Source organism: Anomaloglossus baeobatrachus, chromosome 6 (genome assembly GCF_048569485.1).
Source record: "Anomaloglossus baeobatrachus isolate aAnoBae1 chromosome 6, aAnoBae1.hap1, whole genome shotgun sequence".
NCBI classification, from domain to species: Eukaryota; Metazoa; Chordata; class Amphibia; order Anura; family Aromobatidae; genus Anomaloglossus; species Anomaloglossus baeobatrachus.
In genome coordinates this window covers 42,891,655-42,914,309 of record NC_134358.1, presented here as the reverse complement: position 1 = coordinate 42,914,309, position 22,655 = coordinate 42,891,655, and the positions used below count along the sequence as shown (strand labels likewise).

At 44.6% G+C, this 22,655-nt stretch overlaps 1 protein-coding gene across 5 annotated transcripts in view; it reads right to left on the bottom strand.

Annotated features, from left to right (window-relative positions):
- The window catches only part of LOC142317006 (uncharacterized), a 378,054-nt gene that overhangs the window by 173,418 nt on the left and 181,981 nt on the right, over positions 1-22,655 (bottom strand). For all 5 annotated transcript variants that reach the window (XR_012754656.1, XM_075352880.1, XM_075352879.1 and 2 more), the window contains exons 12-13: positions 20,256-20,346; positions 19,264-19,292 (exon numbers count right to left, since the gene is read on the bottom strand). Coding sequence is in view for 4 of the 5 variants with exons in the window: in XM_075352880.1 (XP_075208995.1) it covers positions 19,264-19,292; positions 20,256-20,346 (120 nt within the window). In the remaining variant the exon portion in view is untranslated. The remainder of the gene's footprint in view (positions 1-19,263; positions 19,293-20,255; positions 20,347-22,655) is intronic.

Here is a 22,655-nt window from a genome sequence, read left to right as displayed (position 1 = left end):
CATCTCCGCCCCTCCGCTTTGATTGGCCGGCCGCTTAGTGACGTTGCTGTGACGTCGCTGTGATGCCGAACGTCCCTCCCCCTTGAAGGAGGGATTGTTCGGCAGTCACAGCGACGACGCCGACCAGGTAAGTATGTGTGACGCTGCTGTAGCGATAATGTTCGCTACGGCAGCGATCACAAACAATCGCATGCGCGACGGGGGCGGGTACTTACACGCTCGTTATCGCTACAAATTGCTAGCGATATCGCTACCGTGTAAAGCCCCCTTAACTCTTGCATACCTGCCTATAAACATGGGTTTGTGAGTCGACGCCCGAGTAACCCTGTGCTGATCACAGACATCGGAAAAGATAGCAGGCAGAGTGCAAGGATCGGAAGTTTCGGTGATGCCTGCAAAAACCTCCTTGTGACAGGTCTCTTTTAGTTCAATGGGAGCTGATACATCAATCCACATTTTAAATGGAACAATCATTTTAGAACTACAATAATTATGATACCAGTTCTCAGAAAGATATTTTTCACCGCTGCCTCACTGGCTAGCATTATCTTTATGAGTTGCCTTCTTGAGTATACCCTTTAGTTTTCTTGTATGATTTATTTATGGTGAGGGATCTGAGAACCTCCAGAAAGATTTGCATACATATGTGAATGATATTAGCGGCCCCTCTTATAATTTGCTGACTAGAAAGAAAATCCATTCTTAATAAAGTCAGCACAGCGGGCAGCAGCCATTTAGATTTTGCACCCATTTAAGACACAATGCATGACTAGCTTCACACCCAGTGAGCATTCCTATAGTCCATTCATTTACAATTGTGCAATCATTCCCGTTTTGCTTCCCCCTGAGCATGATTTGCAAGCAGAAAAGCTCAGAGCACTGTTTTCTATCACATTAAAATTCTCCATCATTAATTTTCCTGCTTTCTTCCATTGTACTGGGTGTTTGAGGGCATTTTGCCTCAAGAAGAATGACTTGGGTTTGTTTTCTCCAGCCCTGGCTACTTTTGCTTTATGTTACATTGCAGTATTGCATCATTACTTTCTACTTTTACCTCTATATCCCCAAACTACAGGAAATATTAAAGCGATTTTATACTTTAAAAGAATTATGTTCCACTTTTTTATATAAAACTTATAATAGCCTTCGTTCATCTATCAAAGGTGTAGTAGGGATGTCACTGCGCCCTCTGCACAAAGTACCGAGCATGCACTTACTCCCTGAAAAGAAACCGAATGATACAAAGTGATTCAATATGTAGGCACTTGTACTTTTACTGTTAACAGCCAAACTTTTCTAAAATTATATATAAACACTTTCTACTGGAGATGAGAGAACCCAAGGTTCAGTGTTTGCACCAAATGCAGACTTTTCCCCAAAAACAGAGTTCTAGTTTAAAGTTCAGGTGTGTTTACTTATGCAAACCACTCACGCGAGCATTGCTTTGCTTGGGTATGCTTGGTGATGAGCCCAGTGCGAGCAGCTTCCTGTATATGGTGATTCGAGCTGTGCTTCTGAGTGGTGTAAGCGTTCTCCTGTTGTGCGTTACTTCCTCCCCTGTTGAGTTGCCCCCCGTACACATATTATCTCTCCTTTTGAGTGTTGTGTGTACGAGTTTCTGTTCTCCTTTGTCCGTGTCATTTTGTGAAGTTTTGTCTTTGTGTTTTCCAGCCCATCTTGAGGGTGTGGGAGAGATGGAGTAAGATCAGCATCTAGACAAGAGTTAGGGTCACGCTAGGGGCTTGGACCTGGCTACCATCAAACCTACATTCAAGATAAAGGACAGCATAGAGTCACAAGTCTTACGGCCAGCCTAGGGGCTCCTGTTCTATCTCCATATGCCCCGTGCACTATTTTTAACCCACTGGCTACTTCAGCTATCTGTTCTGGCTGTGCGCACTTGGCTTTGCCACCTATAATAGTCACCATAGTCAAACACTTGCATTCTGTCTCAGCTCTACTCACCCTGACTTTGGCTAATACAACTACTTCAGACAGCATGCATTCCCCTATTTAACCTACTTTTTATTTTGCTCAGGGCAAAACTTTCTATCAGGGTGGTTTCTTCCTCTTCCCCTTTACACAGAATGCACAATTATTAGGCAATTTGCATTTTCGATGAAAAATTTTACAATTGAACAACTCCAATGCTGTTGGTCAATCCAAACGGTTAATCAACCTGAATATTTAAGAAAGTAACAGTGAGGTTTTGTCTTAGGAGAATAATCTCTGTGTGCAGAATTATTGGGCAAGTAAATGAAGAACTTAAATTTTCCATCTTAATTGTTTATTATCCTTTGTTAAAGTGAGAATGATAACCATACAGCTCAAAATGTACAAAATGTACAAACGTTCTCAATGGAGTTAATGCGGGTGAGGAAGGGGCTGGGTCATTATTCCTTAATCTTTAAGGACTTTACTGGAAGCCAAGCAGTGGAGACTTCGATGCTATGATGGAGCACTGTCCTGCAGAAAAATCATAGTTTTCTTAGTGCTGACTTTTTTCCTGCACTACTGTTGGAAGAAATTATCTTCCAAAAACTGATAGTAGGTTTGGGAGTTGATTTTGAGCCCATATTCAATCCAAAAAGGTCCATCTGTCTCACCCTTAATAATAGCAGCCTATAGGAGGACTCCATCTCCACCTTGCTGGCATCTCAGTTGAAGTGGAGATCTGTGCCACTTACTGACCCGGCCGCAGCCCATCCATCTGCTCCATCAAGAATCACTCACCTCATCAGTCCATAAAACCTTTGAAAAATCTGTCTACGGATATTTATGGGAACGTTTTTAGCGTTTCCACTTCTGTGTCTTGCTTACTGGTGGTCAAGCTCAGCCTCCCCACCTCGGCCGTGTCTCTGAGGCGGTGGTCGGGCTCAGCTCCTTAATCTCGGCCGGGTTTCTGAGCACTGAACACTTTGTACATCTGGGCCCTCCAGGGAAGCTGCAGTTCTAGAATATGACAGCTCTGGAGGATAATAGCTTTCTGATCGCTTCATGTTTCATTCTTTTCAAACGTTTGGCAGTTAGACGTCTTTTTTTTTAGCTGCCACAGATGCGGTCACTACCCTGGGAGTAGTACCTGGCTTGTAACTCACGGTAGGAGCTTAGCTAAGCCCCTCCCACTAAAGGGTAATCCCAGGTCCCCCCTGTGGTCCACTGCGTCCACTACTCCCGTTCACTGCCTCTACACCGGCCATGAGCGTTACAAGAAGAGAGGTCCCTGCGTGTAAGGGTTCTCAGTCTACAGGAGTATATCACAATTTCTGTATTTGTGTGTAATCACTCTTTGAGGATTGACATCTCCGGAATTTCCGGGTCAAGGACCATTGGTGCTCATTTTTTCTTCTCCGGATGTTAATTCTTCCAAAAATCCCAAAGAGTCTGAAGGAGGTTTCATCAGAGAAATTAACTTTGTAAGAAGTACAAGAATTGGATTACAGAGGATAGTGGTAAAATTATTTTCTCTGATGAAGTCTACTTCAGACTATTCGGGACATTTTGAAGAATGATTGCCAGAGAAGAAAAAGTGATCGCTACCACGAGTCATGTGTCTGCCAACAGTAAAACCTCCTGAGAACGTTTACATGTGGGTTGCTTCTCATCCATGGAGAGGGATCACTCACAATTATGTCCAAGATCATGACCATGAAAAAAAAGCAACTTCTCGCAATGATACAGGAAAAATGTGATGATTATGCTTTTATGCCAGCATGATGGACACCAGGACACAAGGCAAAAGTGATAGCTAAGTGGCTTAAAGAACAAAATATTAAACTTTTGGTTCTACAGCCAGGAAACTCCCCAGATTTCAATCTGAAAAAGACTCAGAATAAGGATGAACAAACAAAAGCACAAGACACAAATCAGTCATTGGCATGGATTTGGCCAAGAAGCTGATATCCATCTGCCAGGGCAAATAATGAACTTTTGAAAAATAATGGATAACATTGTAAATATTTGAGTATAAATTTGTGACCTGCTTCGTCAGATTATTTTTTTTACATAGATATATGGGGTATTATTTTTGGAGGAGAATTTCTCTGTACATATAGTACCTAACAGAGTCTGCATGGCAGCACATCAGGTTTGTGCTGCTTTGAACTAAGATGCCATTCAGCTTATATGCATTGCCATACACGCTCTATGCCATGATCCTGAGCCAGAAAAAAATTGTAGATTTGGTGCAAATTTGTTGCAAATTTGTATTGTGTAATCCACATCAAACATTTACTGACACACAGTATGAAGCATGCATGCATTTTAACTAAACACCATCGAGGTGCATTACAAACTTAGCATGGATTTTAGGTCATGCACACGATTTGGAAATTCACATGATCGTTCTCGGATTTTTTTGTATTTTCCAGTTGCTATGCAATGGGTGAAATCTGCTGCAAAATCTGTATCTAGCACGTGGGAATTTTATTAACGAGTTCACGCTACTCCACAGCAGATAAAAAGGGGATGGTGTAAAAAAAAATGCTTTCATAGCTGGCTCCCTGTGGAGTGATTATGTCAATACTAGTGCAATCTTTTCTTTGCTCATGCACTTACTATACCATGGGTCTAGTGTTAGCCCAGACATAGTGGTTCGGTTTGCAATTCCATTATCCACAAATATCTTTGGGGAGAAATTTCTATAATTTTTACTACTGTATAATAATGAAATGTAAAATGAGGCATGATATTTCATTTACTCAAATTTTTCATGTTGAGAACTCATTAGTAGTGATGAGCTGACTCGCAGATAACCTGGAATGACAGATCCGTGTTATCTGGTTTTTAAAATCCGGTTCCGGGCCGGATTCCGGTCCCCATATAAGTCTATGGTGACCAGAATCAGGCGATTAAAAATGTTTGTAGAAAGAATAGGGGGATAGGAGCAAGTGGGCTGCTATTTTTAGGCTGGGGGGCGGCCCAATAAGCTTGGGTCTCCCCAGCCTGAAAATACCAGCCCCCAGCTGTTGGGCTTTATCATGGCTGGGTATCAAAATTGAGTAGACCGCACACTGTTTGTTTGTTTTTTAATTATTTATTTAAATAATTATAAACAAAACAAAAAAGAACAAAACAAAAACACAACCAAGATAAGCGCACGGCTGGGGGCTGTAGCCTGTAATCATAGGCTTTATCTTTGATGAGTATCATAATATGGGAGGGGCCCTACACCAATTGTTTTATTTATTTATTTTTACACCATGATGCTGACCTGCAGACCGGCTCTGTGATTGGTTGCAGTGAGACGCGGTCACGCTGGCTGGGGGCGCATCTGACTGCAACCAATCACAGACGCCAGGACATCTGGTGGGCGGGGAAAGCCGCGCATATGGATGAGCAATGATGACCGGCCCAGGAAGAGAAGGAGTGGAAGCAGGAAGCGCTTGCTTCATTCTTATTTTCTTTATTTTTCCTTTATTTTTTTTTTTTATTTCCTGAGTGCCGGATCCGGAACAATATCTGGAATCCCAGGCCCAGGTCAGGCACTAGGGTACCTTTGAAACTGCGTGGATCCAGACTTTTACAGTTTGCCCTGAATCTTTAGGAATGTTCTGTTGGACATTGTGAGTACAAGAACATTACTGCTCAAAATAAATAATAATCTTTCTTCCCTTGGAAAAAAAAATGTATGCCAAGTTCAATCTAGATGATTAACTGGTGGGGAGAATGGGCTTAAAGGCAGAATAAATGGAACATTTTTCTAATTACTTGCTGCTATTATGTCTTATGGCTACGCACAATGCCGTTCTGTAAACTGCTTCAAATACTCATTGTCTTACAGATGCAATGGCAGGATACTTCATAACTAACCTGTACGTGACTTAATTAAACTGTGAAAACAAATAGTAACATCCACTAAAGGCATAATAAAACTATATTTTCTGATTATAATTGCCTTTTGTTGCCTGTGGGTTGAACAAAGGAAAAATATGGAATATATCATATAAATATGGCTTGATCAATGTAGACAGGAGTGCACATAAAAGAAGAGGAGGAGTGCTGCAGAAAAAAAATCACAAAAGTTTCACCACACATTTTCCTTAGGCTGGGCTCAGATGTTATTGTAAAATTCAACCCACTCAGTACACAGACATGATTGGCTCTGATGTAATGAATGGTGGAGGGGTGCAGGGACTGCCTGCCATTATATGCACCATTTTTATCCGTAAAATGGATAATACTGTTCTGGGCTCACCTGGCGAGGTAGATTTTCTATTTCGTAGGCCATGATGAGCGGCAAGTACTGGAGGCAATGATGAAGAGTAGCTGGACTTGTTGGATGGCACATGGATCAGCAAGAGTCAGGCGTATGCAGGATGGCAGATGGGCAAGCGAAGCTGGAAAGCAGTAGATGCAGCAGGAGAGCAGTTACATACAGGAACAGCAGAGAAGTATATGAAATGAGGTATCTTGCTGCAGGTATATGGGTGACAACAGGAATGACAGCAACATATATGCAATCAGTAATCTTGCAGCAGGAATAAGGTTGACCACAGGAGTGGCAGCAATATATGTAAACAAAGATCTTGCAGCAGAGATACGGTTAACCACAGGAGCAGCAGAGTAGTACTTATGCTTTTACCACCAAAAAGAAGAAACAAACAGGTATGTTTGATAGCAGAAATGAGTTTCTAACTTGCAGCTTGACTCAGCACAGCTTATTAGCGAAGATGAGTTAGTAACTTGTAACTTGACTCAGCAGAGCTTATTAGCAAAGACACATTAGTAACTTGTAGCTTGATTCGACATAGCTTATCAGCAAAGATGAGTTAGTAACTTGTAACTTGACTCTGCAGAGGTTCTTGGCGAAGATGAGTCAGTATCTTGCAGTTTTGACTCAGCAGAGCTTAGTAGCAGAGGAGGTAGTAGGATAGTAATTAGTATCTTGACTCAGAGCAGCGTATTAGCAGAAGCAACTGGATTCACTGGACTGGGCTAAGAAGTAGTAGTTGGATACTGGAAAGCAGGCAGGAGTTGCAGGAGGATATACAACCATCTGGCTAAACCAGAGTCTAGAGGAGGATGAAGCTATCTCGCTAGCTCTTGCAAAAACACATGCTAGCAAGTTGATGTAATTCCTGAATACTCAGGCAACACATGGCTGCCTGAGCAGATATTAAAAGTCCTAGATTGATAACATAAGGGATGATGGCTGGGTTACTATAGCAAAGAAGACGTGGAATAATAGAAAAGGAGCCCGCCACAGAAGAAGGGAGCAAGTCCAGCGCTGGAGCTAGGACAGGTGAGTAACACAGACTACATATATGTTAATACTGGTCACCATCAGGTGCTGTGTGTTGAGCACACTGACAGCACAGTAACTGAAAATGAGTCAGGGCGGTCTGCACTCGGTGCAGCTACTTGGAGGTGTATGAACAAATGGACTGAATCAACTTGTGGTAAGTCTTATCTTTACTAAAAGTTTAAAAAACATTTGCTGTACAACGCGTTTTGACCCTATATGCCTTCATCAGATATATGAGTGACATCACCGCTCATCGCTGCAGCTCAATCTCTGTCTGAAGCCCAGAGCACACATGTTTTGTGCCCGTGCGCTGTGCCTTCAGTATGTACGTAGCAGAACTGGCATCATCCTGGGACCTTGTGTGGGTTATGTCAAAATTGGGTATTTTGGGGGGTTAATAAATTGGTGAAAGAAGGTGTTTTTTGGTGTTTTATTTCAAATAAAGGATTTTTTCGGAGTTTGTGTTTATTTCTTTCACTTACAGATTAGTAACACACCTCCCATTACCAATTTAGGGCTTAGTGGAACATGTGAGCTGTCATTAACCCATTATTACACCGATTGCCACTGCAAAGGGCAATCGGGATGAGCGGGGTAAGGTGCCTGGATTGTCACATTTATTGCATGCGACAATCCTGGGAGGCTGCAGGCTGCTATTTTTAGGCTGGGAGGAAATAACCATGGGCCTCCCCAGCCTAAGAATACTAGCCCTCAACTGTCGGCTTTATCATGGCTGAGTATCAAAATTGGAGGGACCGCTTGCCGTTTTTAAAAGTTATTTATTTAAGTATTTCTTTTTTAAATAGACGCATGCGGTCCCTCTTATTTTGATATACAACCAAGATAAAACACACGGTTTGGGGCTGCAGCCTGTAGTTGTACGCTTTATCTGTGCTGGGTATTATAATATGTGGGGAGCACTACACTAATTTTTGTATTTATTTTTACACCAATCTAGACACACCACAGCGTCTGTGATTGAAAGCTGTCACACACAGGGTGCAGGTGTTGTCTGACTGTAGCCAAAAAGAAACGCCGGGACTGTTGGTGGGCAGAGAAAGCTTTGCACATTTATGAAGGCTAATGAGAGGTCCCGGAAGTTGTATGAGTGGCCCCGCGTAAGACAGGTAGGGCCCCTTTCACATTGCGTTTTACCTTCCGCTCACAGGTCCCGTCAGAGCATCCGTCCAAACCGCCCTTCCCCCACTCTGCAAAGTGTGTTCCAGATGCATGCGCCCGTCAGGGCCATTCACTGCTATGGAGCGCACTGCGTTAGCGTGTGCTCTGTTTTGTGCCATTTTTTGCACATATATGTTTCTGCAGACGGACACCCGAACGTATTTCACCTACGTTCGGGTGTCCGTCTGCAGAATTTAGAAAGGTAGTCCACTAGCAGCACGCCCTCCTTATCCCAGAACACAGACACCATCACCTTAGTAGCTGATTTTTGCACCCTGAACTTCTTTGGATGAGGAGAACCACTGTGCCTCCACTCTTTTGATTGCTCCTTGTTTTCAGGGTCATACAAATAAATCCAGGTCTCATCCAAAACGACCTTCTCATCCATCACATATTTCTCTAATCTGTTGTCAGACATTTGGGGACCCACTTTGCAGATCGCTTCCTCATGTCCAAATGTTCATGGATAATGACACAAACACGTTCACGGGAAATCCCTATGATGTCTGCTATTGCTTTAGCTGAAATTCGTCAGTATGAGGTTGTGCACAGCATCGACGATCTCCAGAACAACAACCACTCTCGGCCGTCCAGGACGTTCCTCATCATTGGTGCTGAAGTGGCCCGTTTTAAATTTGGCAACCCAGTTCTTAACTGTGGAATATGAAGAGCATTGATCCCCCAATGTCTGCGACATACCACCATGAATATCCTTGGTGGACTTTCCTTGCAGAAACAAGAATTTTATCACTCCTCTGCTCTCAGTTGCTGTGAATATCACATTAGACTCCGCCATTTTGTTTTCCCGCGTGCGTAGAACACTTGCCATAAGCAACAAACCCAAAACTTTGACAACATATATTAGACACATAAGGCTTTCATGTGATGTAACATTCGTTACCATAGAAACAAAAAAAATCACAAAGCCAAAGACTTATCAGCAGCCCCTTGTATAGGAGCAGAAAGCAGCGCTCCCTGAATGTATTCTGTATGTGGTGCCGGGATGCGGTGTCATCATTCTCAGGGACTGGTCAAGATTCACACTGAGCAGGAGAAAATTACTCTTGGTGTTATTATATCACCTGAGCCAACTTTTTAAATAATGGACAGGGCTTATCAAGAGTGGGCGTGATCAAGCATGACCCGACAAATTCACAAAAGTGGCATAAATTAAGACAGAAATGTTCTGCCGTCTATGCACGGATTACATTCCTGATGCTGGCGCACAGCAGCTGAAGGGTTCATCTTACTCCAACGCACCCCGTATCACAACAGATGTCTTGATCCAGGACAATTTTAGAAATAACAATAAATTGCTAAGGAAAAGGAAATGAGATATTAAAAAGGTAACCATACCTTAAAGTACCTTCTGAGTAAGCTCTCCTGTATGCAATTTCTGGCCATTATATGAATTGTATGTTATATTTTCACCAGTTTTCCCCCCTGCAGGCTCTATCTCTTAATGTGCAATTGTTTCTGAGCTGGTGGGAGGAGGCTAGCCTCTATGATGTCTGCCATGCACAGCACACAGAGAGGGATTCCTGCTCCTCATTCCTCAGTTAGCCCACTGACAGAAGCAGTGGCAAACGGAAGCTTGGCAGTACTGAGTAGTGTAGATGCAGCTCTGGGATGAGGTAAAAGACTTGTTAACCTTTCTAAATCTTCCTCTGCCTGTTTCCTCACTCTGCTCCTTACTTCTCCTCCCTACTCAACTCTCCACATAGTTGTAACGGGTGTGTCACGCTCGACAGACAGTCCTGAAGTTTTTGGCTGTAGAAGGTCACAGCGTTTGGCTACACAAGCTGCTCTATGACTTTCTTTTTATCTCCTTGAGGTTTATCCCTTTCTCTTTAGGACCCTGCGGATTTCCTCACCTTTTCAGCTGTTAATCTTCAGCACTTACCAGTGTCCTTAAATACCCTCATTTTGCCTTACTCTGTGCTGGTGATAGGTCTAAGGGGTACTTTGCACACTACGACATCGCAGCTGCGATGTCCGTGGGGTCAAATCGAAAGTGACGCACATCCGGCGTCGCTGTCGATATCTGAGTATGTAAATCATTTTTCATACGATTAACAAGCGCAAAAGCGTCGAAATCGTATCACCGGTGTAGCGTCGGTCATTTCCATAATTTCGGAAGGACCGATGTTACGATGTTGTTCCTCGTTCCTGCGGCAGCATACATCGCTGTGTGTGAAGCCGCAGGGGCGAGGAACATATCCTACCTGCGTCCTGCGGCTCACGCTGGCTATGCGGAAGGAAGGAGGTGGGCGGGATGTTTACGTCCCGATCATCTCCGCCCCTCTGCTTCTATTGGCCGCCTGCCGTGTGACGTCGCTGTGACGCCACACGACCCGCCCTCTTAGTAAGGAGGCGGTTCGCCGGCCAGAGCGACGTCGCAGGGCAGGTTAGTCCGTGTGAAGCTGCCTTAGCGATAATGTTCGCTACGGCAGCTATAATACAATATCGTATGTGTGACGGGGGCGAGGACTATCGCGCTCGGCATCGCAAGCATCGGCTTGCGATGTCGTAGTGTGCAAAGTACCCCTAATACCCTTAACAAGTCTTCAGTGCAAGCAGTCAGCTTATATTCATCTGGAGAGTTTGTTGTTGTTGCAGTTACTCTCTGTGAGTCATCCAGAAATAGGTTATTTGTTTACTTTCCCCTGTGTGTATTTCCTTGTGTGTTCTTTAGAGCTTAGCAGGGTTGACTAAGAGCTCATCCCATCCGTTCCCTACCTAGGGCCTATTTCCAGGTCAGCCGGGGTCAGGTATCCGGTTCGGCGCATAGATGCGGATCCTATCTAGGGTATTGAGGGAAGCCAGGGGCCAGCAGTAGGTTTGGTCAGGGGTCACTATCTCCCCCTTGCCTAGACACAGGGTTTCCCTTCCCTTTTACCATGCACTTGGTACTTCCCGTATCAAGCATGACAATAATATAATTGTTCATGTAATCTGATATCTCACAGTGCTGGCAGTTGAGCTGATTTTTTTCCAGTGGGGATGTCAAGTTTAGGAGTTGGGTGGAAGTGGAAGAAGTGGTTCATAAGTGGAGAAAGAAACAGATTTATCTGATAAGATATTGTCATGATCCAGGCCGGCTTTTCCCTGCTGCTGGTTACACCCAGCTCTGGCCTGGTCATGTCAGGGGTTAACTTTCCTTGCCTCGTTCTCGATCCCAGGACACCACATATTGCCTCTCTAGCTATGGCTCAGTGCCAGTGATATTTCTGCCTTGCAGCTTGTATATTGGTTCTGGTGAGTGTTCCTGATCTGTTCTGCCTCCCTGATACTGTGTCCTGACTTTGACCCTCCCTCGTTCGTCTGCCTGTCCCAGTCCCTGACTTCCCTCTCCCGTCTGTTGTTTGTGTTTCCCTCTGCATTCCTGATCTCCCGGCTTCCGACTTGGTTCTGTTTTCGGACTTTGATATTGATCCTCCCTTTGCAGTGACTCGACTTTCCTGGCTAGACCCTGACTGTTTGACTACTCTATTGACCCCTGGTGGTTCACCTGTTAACTGCCTGTTGAAGTTACTCTGCTGTACTTCAGCTTCCTTTCCGTTATAGTGTTTATTTGTCTCTCCTTCACTACTCTGCTGCCACCTAGTGGGGATTACGCTGTACTACGTCTTACTAGCCTTTGTACAGCGTGACATATATATTGTAAATGTTCTTATGTTCGCTTGTACTATTGATTAATGCAAAATTTGATAAAAGAACACTTTCCTTTTAAATGACCAGCAACAGACTATGTAAGTTCCACTTTACTGTAAATGTTGGAAGTGTGATGAAAGCATGAGACGTGATGTAACCTGATTTACAGCATTGTATTTCTGCCCACTTCACTCCATTGATGTAGATGTAGGCTTTGCTTAGTGTTAATTTAACAATCTTACATAAAATATCACTGAGTCAATAACAGTGCTAAAACACGGGGATGTGTAATACAGCTGAGAAGTCTGAATCATACCAAAACGGTACTAATTCCTCACATACAGCAAAAGAAGCCTTGTTGTGGATATAACTACAGCTCAACACCATCATAGTTGCCATGCAAAAGGGCACTTGGAGCATCTTGGATTGGCAGACAGACAACTGTCAATCATCTGGAGAGGTGTCGGGAAAAGCCGACCACTGGCAATGTTGGACTTATCTTGTCCCTGCTTATGGTACCTGGCCAGATCTTCAAACTATACTGTCTCAGAAATGCTGAAGCGTTTAAAGCTATACCTGCGTGAAATCGTGTAGCCAGGGTCTGATTCATTCTGCAGAGGCGTATCTAAGGGGGAGCTGGCGGGGCATCTGCCCCGGGCGCAGTTTCAGGGGGGGCACTGTTGGGCCAACTGATACAGCATTCTGAGTATCTCCGACGGCCAGGGCCGGCGACACCACCTGTCAGTAAGGGTGGTGATGTATGCTGCGGTCCCCGGGCCAAGTTCGGGGACCGCAGCGCTCCTGCCGGCAGCCGCACTTTCCTGATTTGCTGGCTCTTAACTCCTCACTTGCACGCAGCTGTCACTGCTGCGTGCAGGGTCTAAGTTTGTCTGTGGACGGAGCTAGCACGCAATGTGCACTGGCGTTCTCGTCCCACAGATGAAGGTAGATGCTAGAATGTACGGGCTCCTTCCAGGTATGACTTAATTTGTCATGAAGGTGGTCACGCCCACTAACATGGAAGGAGCCCATACATTCTAGGCTTAACCCACAGAGGAGCCGAAGCATCAACATACCGCTGAGCTATATGTCATCCTTCCCACCCCAATGCTGTATACCTCAGTACTATCTGTCCCACGCACCCCAGTGCTGTATACCCCAGAACTGTTTGTCCCCCACCACCCCAGTGCTGTATACCCCCATAACTGTCTGTCCAATGACCCCAGTCCCCATAACTGTCTGTCCACTGACCCCAGTACTGTATACCCCCCAGAAGTGTCTGTCTCCCCACTACAGTGCGCTATACCCCCAGAGCTGTATGTCCCCCCACCCCAGTGCTGTATACCCTAATAGCTGTATGTCCCCCCACCCCAGTGCTGTATGCCACTTCAGAGCTGTATGCCCCCCTCTGGAGCTGTATGTGCCCCCATTGCTGTATGTCTCCAGTCCCTCCTGTGATGTATATAGCAGCGTGCACTGTGTGCGGCCATGTCTGTTAGCCATGGCCACCAATAAGCTCGGCACAGCCAACATGCCCAGGAGGAGATGGATGGGAGACAAGCGGGGGAAGGTGAGTGAGGCTGCTGCCAGCTTCCCAATATTAATACCTCTAATATGTCTGTGTGTGCATGTATGATGTGTATCTATGTAATGTATGTCAGTGTATATGACTGTGTATAGATTAGTCTATTTATATGTATTCTTGTGAATTTGTCTTTATATATGTATATGTGCATTTCTATGTCTGTGTATGGGGCCGACTGAGACTCTTTTGTCCGGGGCCCACAAAAACCTAAAGCCGGCCCTAAATGTACTGGAAGTTGTAGGTTCATGGGTCTGACCTGACAGTACAATTGATGTACCATGTACTGCTTGTGGTTCTGATTATGTATTTCTGTACCGATGAGGGTTTTGATGCTGTGTTTCTGAACTGATGGGGTAATATGGATGTATTTCTGTGCTGCTGGTGGTTCTGATGATGAATTTCTGTACTGCTGGTGGTTGTGATGCGTTGTTTCTGTACTGATGGGGGTTCTAATCATGTATTTCTGTACCTCTGCTGGTTCTGGTGCTGTTTTTGGTTTTGATCCTGTACACAAGTAACAATTCATAAATTGTAAGATCGGACAACCCATTAACTTAGAATTGGGATACATTGCTTAATTGTATAAGTAAAGGGCTTGTCTAAGTTTGAGATGAAATTCTGCAGTGACTCTAGGTGACTTCAGGCTTCTGAATTCTCACAATGCATGCTCTGCACACATAGGATTCTCCGGTGCCAGTGGCAATAGTGGGCGGTCATGTGAGCGCAAGTATGAGATTTTTATATTTCTGGCCACATTCTGATTTGACGTGTCCAGCCTCACTCAATCCATTTTGAGCGAGGCCACGCATGTCTAGTCAGCACATGACCACATATATGTAAATCACATTCTTGCAATTTTGTGACCTCCCACTCTCACCATCGGCACCAGAGAATCCTGACAGCGGGCAGTGTGCGCACTGTGAGAATTCAGAAGACTGCAGATTTTCATCTCAAACCTGGACAACCCAATTACTTATACAATTAAGCACTGTAGCCCAATCAAAACAGCATGTAATATCCTCACTGTCAGGATTCAGCACTGCTTCTGGTTCCCAGCAGTCATCATTTGGCCACTCCACTCATATGTGATTTTCATGTTTGCATGTGACAGCTGGCTTTTCTTTCTATGTTTCTCTCTGAACATTGAGAGAATTAAATTTTTAAGAGCAGCTCGTGATCACGTGACTGTGAGTGTGCAAATCACATATGAATGATTGGTCACATAGGGGGAGGGGGGGGGCAAACTGAAGTTTTGCTCCGGGTGCCAGAAAGCCTAGATACACCTCTGCATTCTGCTTGTGGTTTGGGCAGCTTGAAACAGGTTCGCTTTAAGAACATGCATAATGCTCCATAGTCTGTTTCTTAGGCCAAATTCTGATGTTAGGATACAGCCCATATGATTACCTTGATAATCAATAGAGCCATGTACTAAATGTCTGAAATAAATATAAGCAGACAATATCCATAAAGTGATATCAGATAGTAACGTTACAAAAAGAACCAAGTAGTAACAGTGTGCAATAAAGTACCATGTGTATAGTTACCCAGGTGAATTGGTTCATATAGAAAGCTTCGTGAGGATCTCACTTAGGCCTCTGTCACTTCGTGAGGATCCCACTTAGGCCTCTGTCACTTCGTGAGGATCCCACTTAGGCCTCCGGTACGTGTTTGGCATTTTTTTCACGTACCGGAGGCACGTACACACGTGAACATATGATTTCATAATGGTTTGGACACACGTAAGTATTTTGGAACGGAACGTGTGTCCATTCCGTGCTTACGTGTGTCCATGTGTTCCTCACGCCGACATGTCAACGTATTTTCCGGCATCACGGGTGTCACAGGGCCCGCAACCGTACCACACAGATGTAGTGTGGATGCGGTGCCGTGTGACACGTGCCGGAGAAACACGTGTCATTATTTTAAAATAAAAAAAACACATACTCACCTCCACCAGCCCTGCAGAATCTTCCGCTCCAAACAGTTGTTGCCGCCCGCCGCTCGTTATGAGCGTGTTATGGAGGTGGGCGTGCTGTCACGGGCGCTGATCTCCGCCCCTCCGCTCGGCCGGAAGCAGCAGCAGCGGGAAGTGGGCAGGGCTGTAGCCGAAGATCAGAACCCTGGACTGCAGCAAGGACCACGTGAGTATGTAAATTACCGGTTCTCCGTGTGTTATCGCGGATAGCACACGGAGAACACACGTGGACCGCACATACCGGAGACATGTACTTACCACACGCAACACGCAAGGAAAATACGTGTCTCGCAGCACGTGCGTGATTTCCACATGAGTGTGGTAGAGGCCTTAGTGGTAGGTTTTAATGGAGAGTTGTGAAAATGTAATTACCTGGTCTATATAATGATGGACAAAGATGGACTCAGCGTCCGGAAATACCAGAATGCACATGTGCAGAACACATAAGGTCCGATTCGTTTTCGCATTTGTACATCCATTTTTTTAATATTTTAGGTGGCTCTCTGATCCACCCATGCCTGTTAACCCTTTGGATTGTACTGTCAAACTCTGACTTCGAAATTTAAAGTGATCCAGTGGGGATCACGCTATACCCCACCGCCGTCTGATTACCATGGCAGCGTGGGGTCAGATGATGACCCCTGTTGCTGCCATGACATGATTCCTGTGAGTGCTGGCAGAGAGCCGCCAATCACAGGAGAGCAGCATTTCTGCTGATCAGAGCGATGCTGAAGCTTTGCTCTGATCAGAAGCGATCAGACTGTGCAGGCATAAAGTCAAATGAAAATGTAAAAAAAAAAACCCTAAAAATTCAAATCACCCCCCTTTTTGCCCCATTGAAAATAAAATAATAATAATAATAATAATAAGTACACATATTTATCAATGAGTTCAGAAATGCCCGATCTATCAAAATATAAAATCAACAAATCTAATCGTACATGGCGTTTTCGTCACCGCAACATTGCATTAAAATACAATAACGGGTGATGAAAACATTGCAACTACCCAAAAATGATGTACCGTAATTAAAAACATCAGCTCAAGCAGAAAATAATCCATCACTGAGCCCCAGATCCTAAAAACTGAGAATGCTATGGGTCTCAGAACATGGCAACAAAAGCAATTATTTTTGTTTTTCTTTTACAAACGTCTGAACTTTTTTTCACCCCTTATATAAAAGTAAGGCTAGGTTTGCACACTGCGTCTTTTTGACACTGCGTTTGTGCGTTTTTGGCCGCTAAAAACGCACAAAAACGCACCTGCGTCGAAAAAACACATCAAAAAACGCATGCGTTTTTGCCGCGATTTGGTGCGTTTTTGGCTGCGTTTTGCAGCGTTTTTGATCTCTGCGTTTTGCTGCGTTTTTCAAATGCATTGCATGGGCGGAAAACGCAGAAAAACGCAGGAAAGAACTGACATGTCCATTTTTTTTTTTAACTCAAAAACGCAGGTAAAAAAAACAGACGTGTGCGGACAGCAAAAATGAAAACTAAAAGACTTTGCTGGGGAAGCAAAGTCCTGCATTTTTGAGGCCAAAAACGCACCCGAAAAACGCGCAAAAACGCCGCGAAAAACGCACTGTGCGCACATAGCCTAAAACTGATCATGTTTGGTATCAACAAAGTCATACCGACCAGGGGAATCTCACTGCCAGGTCAGTTTTACCTAATAGTAAGCATGGTAAATAAAAAATGTCAAAAACAATCGGGCACTTTTTTTGCAATTTCACAGCACTTGGAATTTTTTTCCCGTTTTCCAGTACAATACGGGGAAGAATGAATGGTGTTGTTCAAAGGTACAACTCGTCCCGCAAAAAACAAGCCCTTAAGCCCGCTTTACACACTACAATATATCTTACGATGTGTCGGCGGGGTCACGTCATAAGTGACGCACATCCGGCATCGTAAGTTACATTGTAGTGTGTAACAGCTACATGCGATTGCGAATGAACGGCAAAACGTTCATCACACGCACGTCGTTCATTCATGAATTGAACGTCAGATTGTTCATCGTACCCGGGGCAGCACACATCGCAGCGTGTGACACCCCGGGAATGATGAACAGATCTTACCTGCGTCCTGCGGCTCTCGGCCAGCAATGCGGAAGGAAGGAAGGAGGTGGGCGGGATGTTTATATCCCGCTCATCTCCGCCCCTCCGCTTCTATTGGCCGGCTGCCGCGTGACGTCGATGTGACGCCGAACGTCCCTCCCACTCCAGAAAGTGGACGTTCGCCGCCCACATCGAGGTCGTATGGAAGGGTAAGTACGTGTGACGGGGGTTAATCGTTTGTGCGGCACATTCAAAAAAATTGAACGTGCCACACATACGATGGGGGTGGTTACGATCGCATACGATATCGTATGCAGAATCGTAACATGTAAAGCAGGCTATATACAGCTATATTGACGGAAAGAAAAAATAAGTTATGGCTCTTGGAAGAAGGGGAGGAAAAAACAAAAACGCAAAACGGAAAATCTCCCAGGGGTGAAGGGCTTAATGGTGCAGGATAGATGCTGAGGCCCTCTAGAGAGAAACTGAGCTATAGATTAGAGGAATGAGGTATCTGTTCAAGCAGTTGAAGACAGTGTATGGAGAACCTTGGAAGGGCACCACACCAACAACCAATGTATCTGACGCTGGTTATAAACCACAGAAGATGTGAAGCTTTGTTACGCTGCAAAGAAAACACAAGGTCTATTTCAACTGCTCTCCTGGACTCCTATCTCCATCTGCTGTGTGTCTGGCAAGTACAGGCAAGGAATAATCACCATCTATTTCATAGCTTGTTGGTAGCATCGAGAGCGGGTTTGACCATGGCCATATTGAAGGCATAGTCCTGTATGGCGTCAAATTGTTAGCATCACCCACTGCCTATAATCTCCACCCAGCGTAGCACAGGTATAGATTAATTTCTTGCAAGTGCACCGAAAAACATATGAATTCAATGCAACTGGTTCTCTTGGTACTGAAACGGTTAATATCAGTTTTGCTGCTAGAAGCTCTTTTCCAGCAGTTCCTACCTGGGTGTTTCAGCAGCAGCTGCTTTGTAGCCATGTCCCTTAAGGTTTAAGTAGTGGTGTTTCCCACCAATCTTTGCTGAAGATACAAACTCACTGTTCTCTGGCTGCCTTGGAGGAAGGTTCTGCTGTGGAGTTTTCCTGTACTCGCGCTTTACCCTTTTTTTGTTGCTATTCCCCCATTTGCCTTACCTTACCTGGCATCTTGTTAGTGCAGCGGTGGGTCTAGATGCCCCTCACTAGCGAGGGCATCTATAGGGTCTTCTTAGGGTCTCAGATTCCTGCTTGGCAACAGTTGCGGAGACTTTATAGGGACTGGCGAGCAGAGTAGGGACAGCTGCAGCTGAGGATAAGAGGTGTCCCACCTGACCATCTCACTAGCTCCCGGGCCCCCCTGTTATTGTGTCCCCGGTGTCACCTTTGTTGTGTTTTTTGTTGTGCATCAGACGCACATATTTCTGATTGACCCCACCACGCTTGTCATACCCGACAAGCGTGTTATTGCCATCCATATAGGATCAAATGTACAAGTAGAAGTACAAAATAAGTTGACGACTGACTTATAATTTAATACAAAAAAAAAGCAAAAACTTATTTACTTACTGGAGATTTGGCCTGTGTCCCTTTGAAACCTGTTTTAACAAGAAAAAGTAAAATAAATTATAAGTTGTAACATCTGACACAACATAATAAAGAACACGAAGTAGATGATGATGGTGAATCGTAATCTATAAGGTTTTTTATTGGACTTTCGTTGCTGCCACCTACTATAAAAATGGAGCTGGTTCATGACATTACAGTTAGGCTATGTTCACATGTAAACAAAAATTCTGCAGCTCTCTTGGCAGTAAAAATCCTGTGGGTTTTGCTACTTTTTTACGCATTTTTTTCTGCTTTTTTGTTTTGCATGAATTACATGTGTGATTTGTCTATGTATTTGTTTAATAAGGTTAAGGGTGCTTTACACGCTACGACATCGTTAGCGATGTGACACGCCAGATCGCAGATGCGATCTGCCGAGATCGCACATGTGACCGGCACTATAAAACCGCCCTATGTGCGATCTCGGCAGATCGCATCTGCGATCTGGCGTGTCACATCGCTAACGAGATCGCTAGCGATGTCGTAGCGTGTAAAGCACCCTTTAGTTGTAACTTTGCCCCTCAATTGATGAGGCCGCATGGCAGGGTATAGGACCAGCGTAAGCTGAATCTCTGCTTGTCAGCTTTTTCTATAGACCTTTGTTGAGATGAATTTTGGGATTTAAAACAAAAATTAACCTTTCAGCCACACGAAAATAATGTTGCCCCGAGCGTCTGTACTGATATCATCCCATAGGTCTAGTGCAGTACAAATACAGAGCTATTATATTGTGTTACCTAATCCATGTGGCAATCAGCTTCCAGAATGTAGCGTAGCAGGGGACCAGGGTATTATTTTTAATACCTTATCATTGGTAAGTAGTGCAATCAAATAGGTCATTTATATATCATCGTTTTAATATATTTCTCAGAAAAGCTTCTTAACTATTCATTTTCAATTCTAGGACACAGCTTTAATGTATTCGTACACTTCAATGATTGCTCTTGTCTAACCTGAGGTCTGTGGTTCCACAAGGTTTAGGTAAAAACGCTGTTTTCGATTTGCCCGATCTTTAGTGTGAAACTGATCCAAAGCCAGGCAGGCCTAAAGATGAAATAATAAGAAATGTTTCATTATCTTCTCATCGTGCCCTGGCTATAAGCCACATTTATAAACATTTCCCCCCAAATGAATTATCGTATTTTTGGATTATAAGATGCACTTTTCCTCCCAAAATTTGGAAGGAAAGTGAGGGCTGCGTCTTAAAATCCAAATGTAGCTTACCGGGAGGTGGTGGAGAAGGGTAGTAGGAGGCAGGTGCAATGCTGCGGCGGCTGTGCAGGGTCTGCGGCGGCGGCTGTGCAGGGTCTGCGGCGGCGGCTGTGCGCGGGCTGCAGTAGTGGCGACTGGGGCTGCGGGCAGTGAGTGTGAGTTTCAAATAATGGCGCCCGGAGCTAGCGTGTGCGCAGATGGAGCTCTCGACTCAAGAGCTTATCTGCGCACACGCCGCCTCCAACCCACTGATCTCTCAAGAGCGAACTTAAGGAAAATGGAGCCCGGAGGTGGCGCGTGCGCCAATGCGCTCGGCTTGTTATTGAGCAGAGAGCTCCATCTGCACACGCGCCGGCTCCGGGCGCCATTATTTGAATCCATGACCGCCCGCAGCCTATGCTCAGCCACCGCTACAGCCCCAGCACAGCTTCCCCATCACCAGCACAGCCACCACCACCGACAGTTTACGGGACAGCGTCTGGGGCACCCCCCGGGTACACTGCCTACAGCATTGCCCAGCTCCATCACCGGCGCTGCCTCCTGTGACCCCGCTCTACCACCACTGCTGCCTCCCTCCAGTAAGACACCACCGGATTATAGGACGTATCACCCTTTTTTCTCTAAATTTGAATTGCGTTTTATAATCCGGTGCATCTTATCAACAGAAAAATAAAATACGGTATGAAATTCCTCTACTGCAGGTTTGGCACATTCTGCTAAATCTTAGTTACATCGGTTCCTGTAAAAGCTTCTTCTCAATCAGTTTTTTTAATCAGACATAAAAGTTAATTCTCTTCCCTTCTGGGGCAGCTGTAGTTGTGTGTTGGGTGTAAACTGCATATTTTGGACCTTTTTTCTTTCCCTCTGTTCATCCCTTAAATGTACATTTTCTCTCTCTACTATTGAACTTCCTGGGGAGTTTTAAGAGCTGTACCATGAGCCAATCAGATGTCTTATCCCGGCTCCTTCCCTCCTCCAAAGGGCTTCTACATGCAGATTATATTTTTTCTTTTTGGTGTAAGTGCTCCTTTGGTCTATGTGCGCACATTGCAGACATTGTGTATGTGCTTTTTTGTGCCATGCGTTTTTCTTAATGAAGTCAATGGGTGGAGGAGCTGAAAAAAACTCCAGGCAAAAACGGATCAAGAATTGACATGGTGCAGATTATTTTCTGCACCAAATCTGCAAAGAAAAAATAAGCAATGTGTCTATGGGCTCACTCACACTTGCGCTATTTTGACGCAAACGGAATCCGTCACTAATGTAGTACAGTTCATTTATTTACAGTGGAAGCGCGACATCATGTGGACACAAGCGGGTACTGCATGACACACACGCACCATAGTAACGCGCTTCCACTGTAAATAAATTAACTGTACTACATTAGTGACGGATTCCGTTTGCGTCAAAATAGCGCAAGTGTGAAACTAGCCTAAGACTGTGTGCGCATGTACGGTACCTTTTTGATGTGTTTTTGTTGCAGATTTGGTTCAGATTTTGGCACAAAGCAGCATGTCTATCTTTATGCCAGAAAAGTCAATGAGAATTCTGCAGATTTCTTGTAGAAAATAATCTCTAGCATGTCAATTCTTGGTGCGTTTCTTGAACTCATAAGCTTTTTAGATTACAATGACACCATTTCTTTGATAAGATCCCCCTCTTGTTTTTACCGCACAGTATTTAAATGCATAATTGGACAACTGCGAGGTCTCCACAGTACAGTGTTGGACGGAGTGAACCTGAGCTGCTCTGTCAATCAATGTTTATAATGACTTATAGAAGCTTCTGTATCCCTTTTGTGACTGCTTCCACTTCTCAAAGTTTTTGGATCGATCCTTTATGCATGTCATTCTAATCTAGTATATAAAGCTGAATGTGTGTATGTGTGTGTGTATGTCCGGGATTGGCATCTGCACCGTCGCAGCTACAGCCACAAAATTTTGCACACTCACACTTCTGGACCCTGAGAGCGTCATAGGCTATGTTTTGAGGGGAAATTTTAACCCCACGCTTTACAGTTATTCACCAAAAAACCTGCCTCCATTAAAGCGAATGGAGCTGGGAGCCACAGTGCAGCCAGAACTTCAGAAGAATGCGCAGCCACGCCCTTATATGGAATGTTGGCGTGTCACAATGCAGCC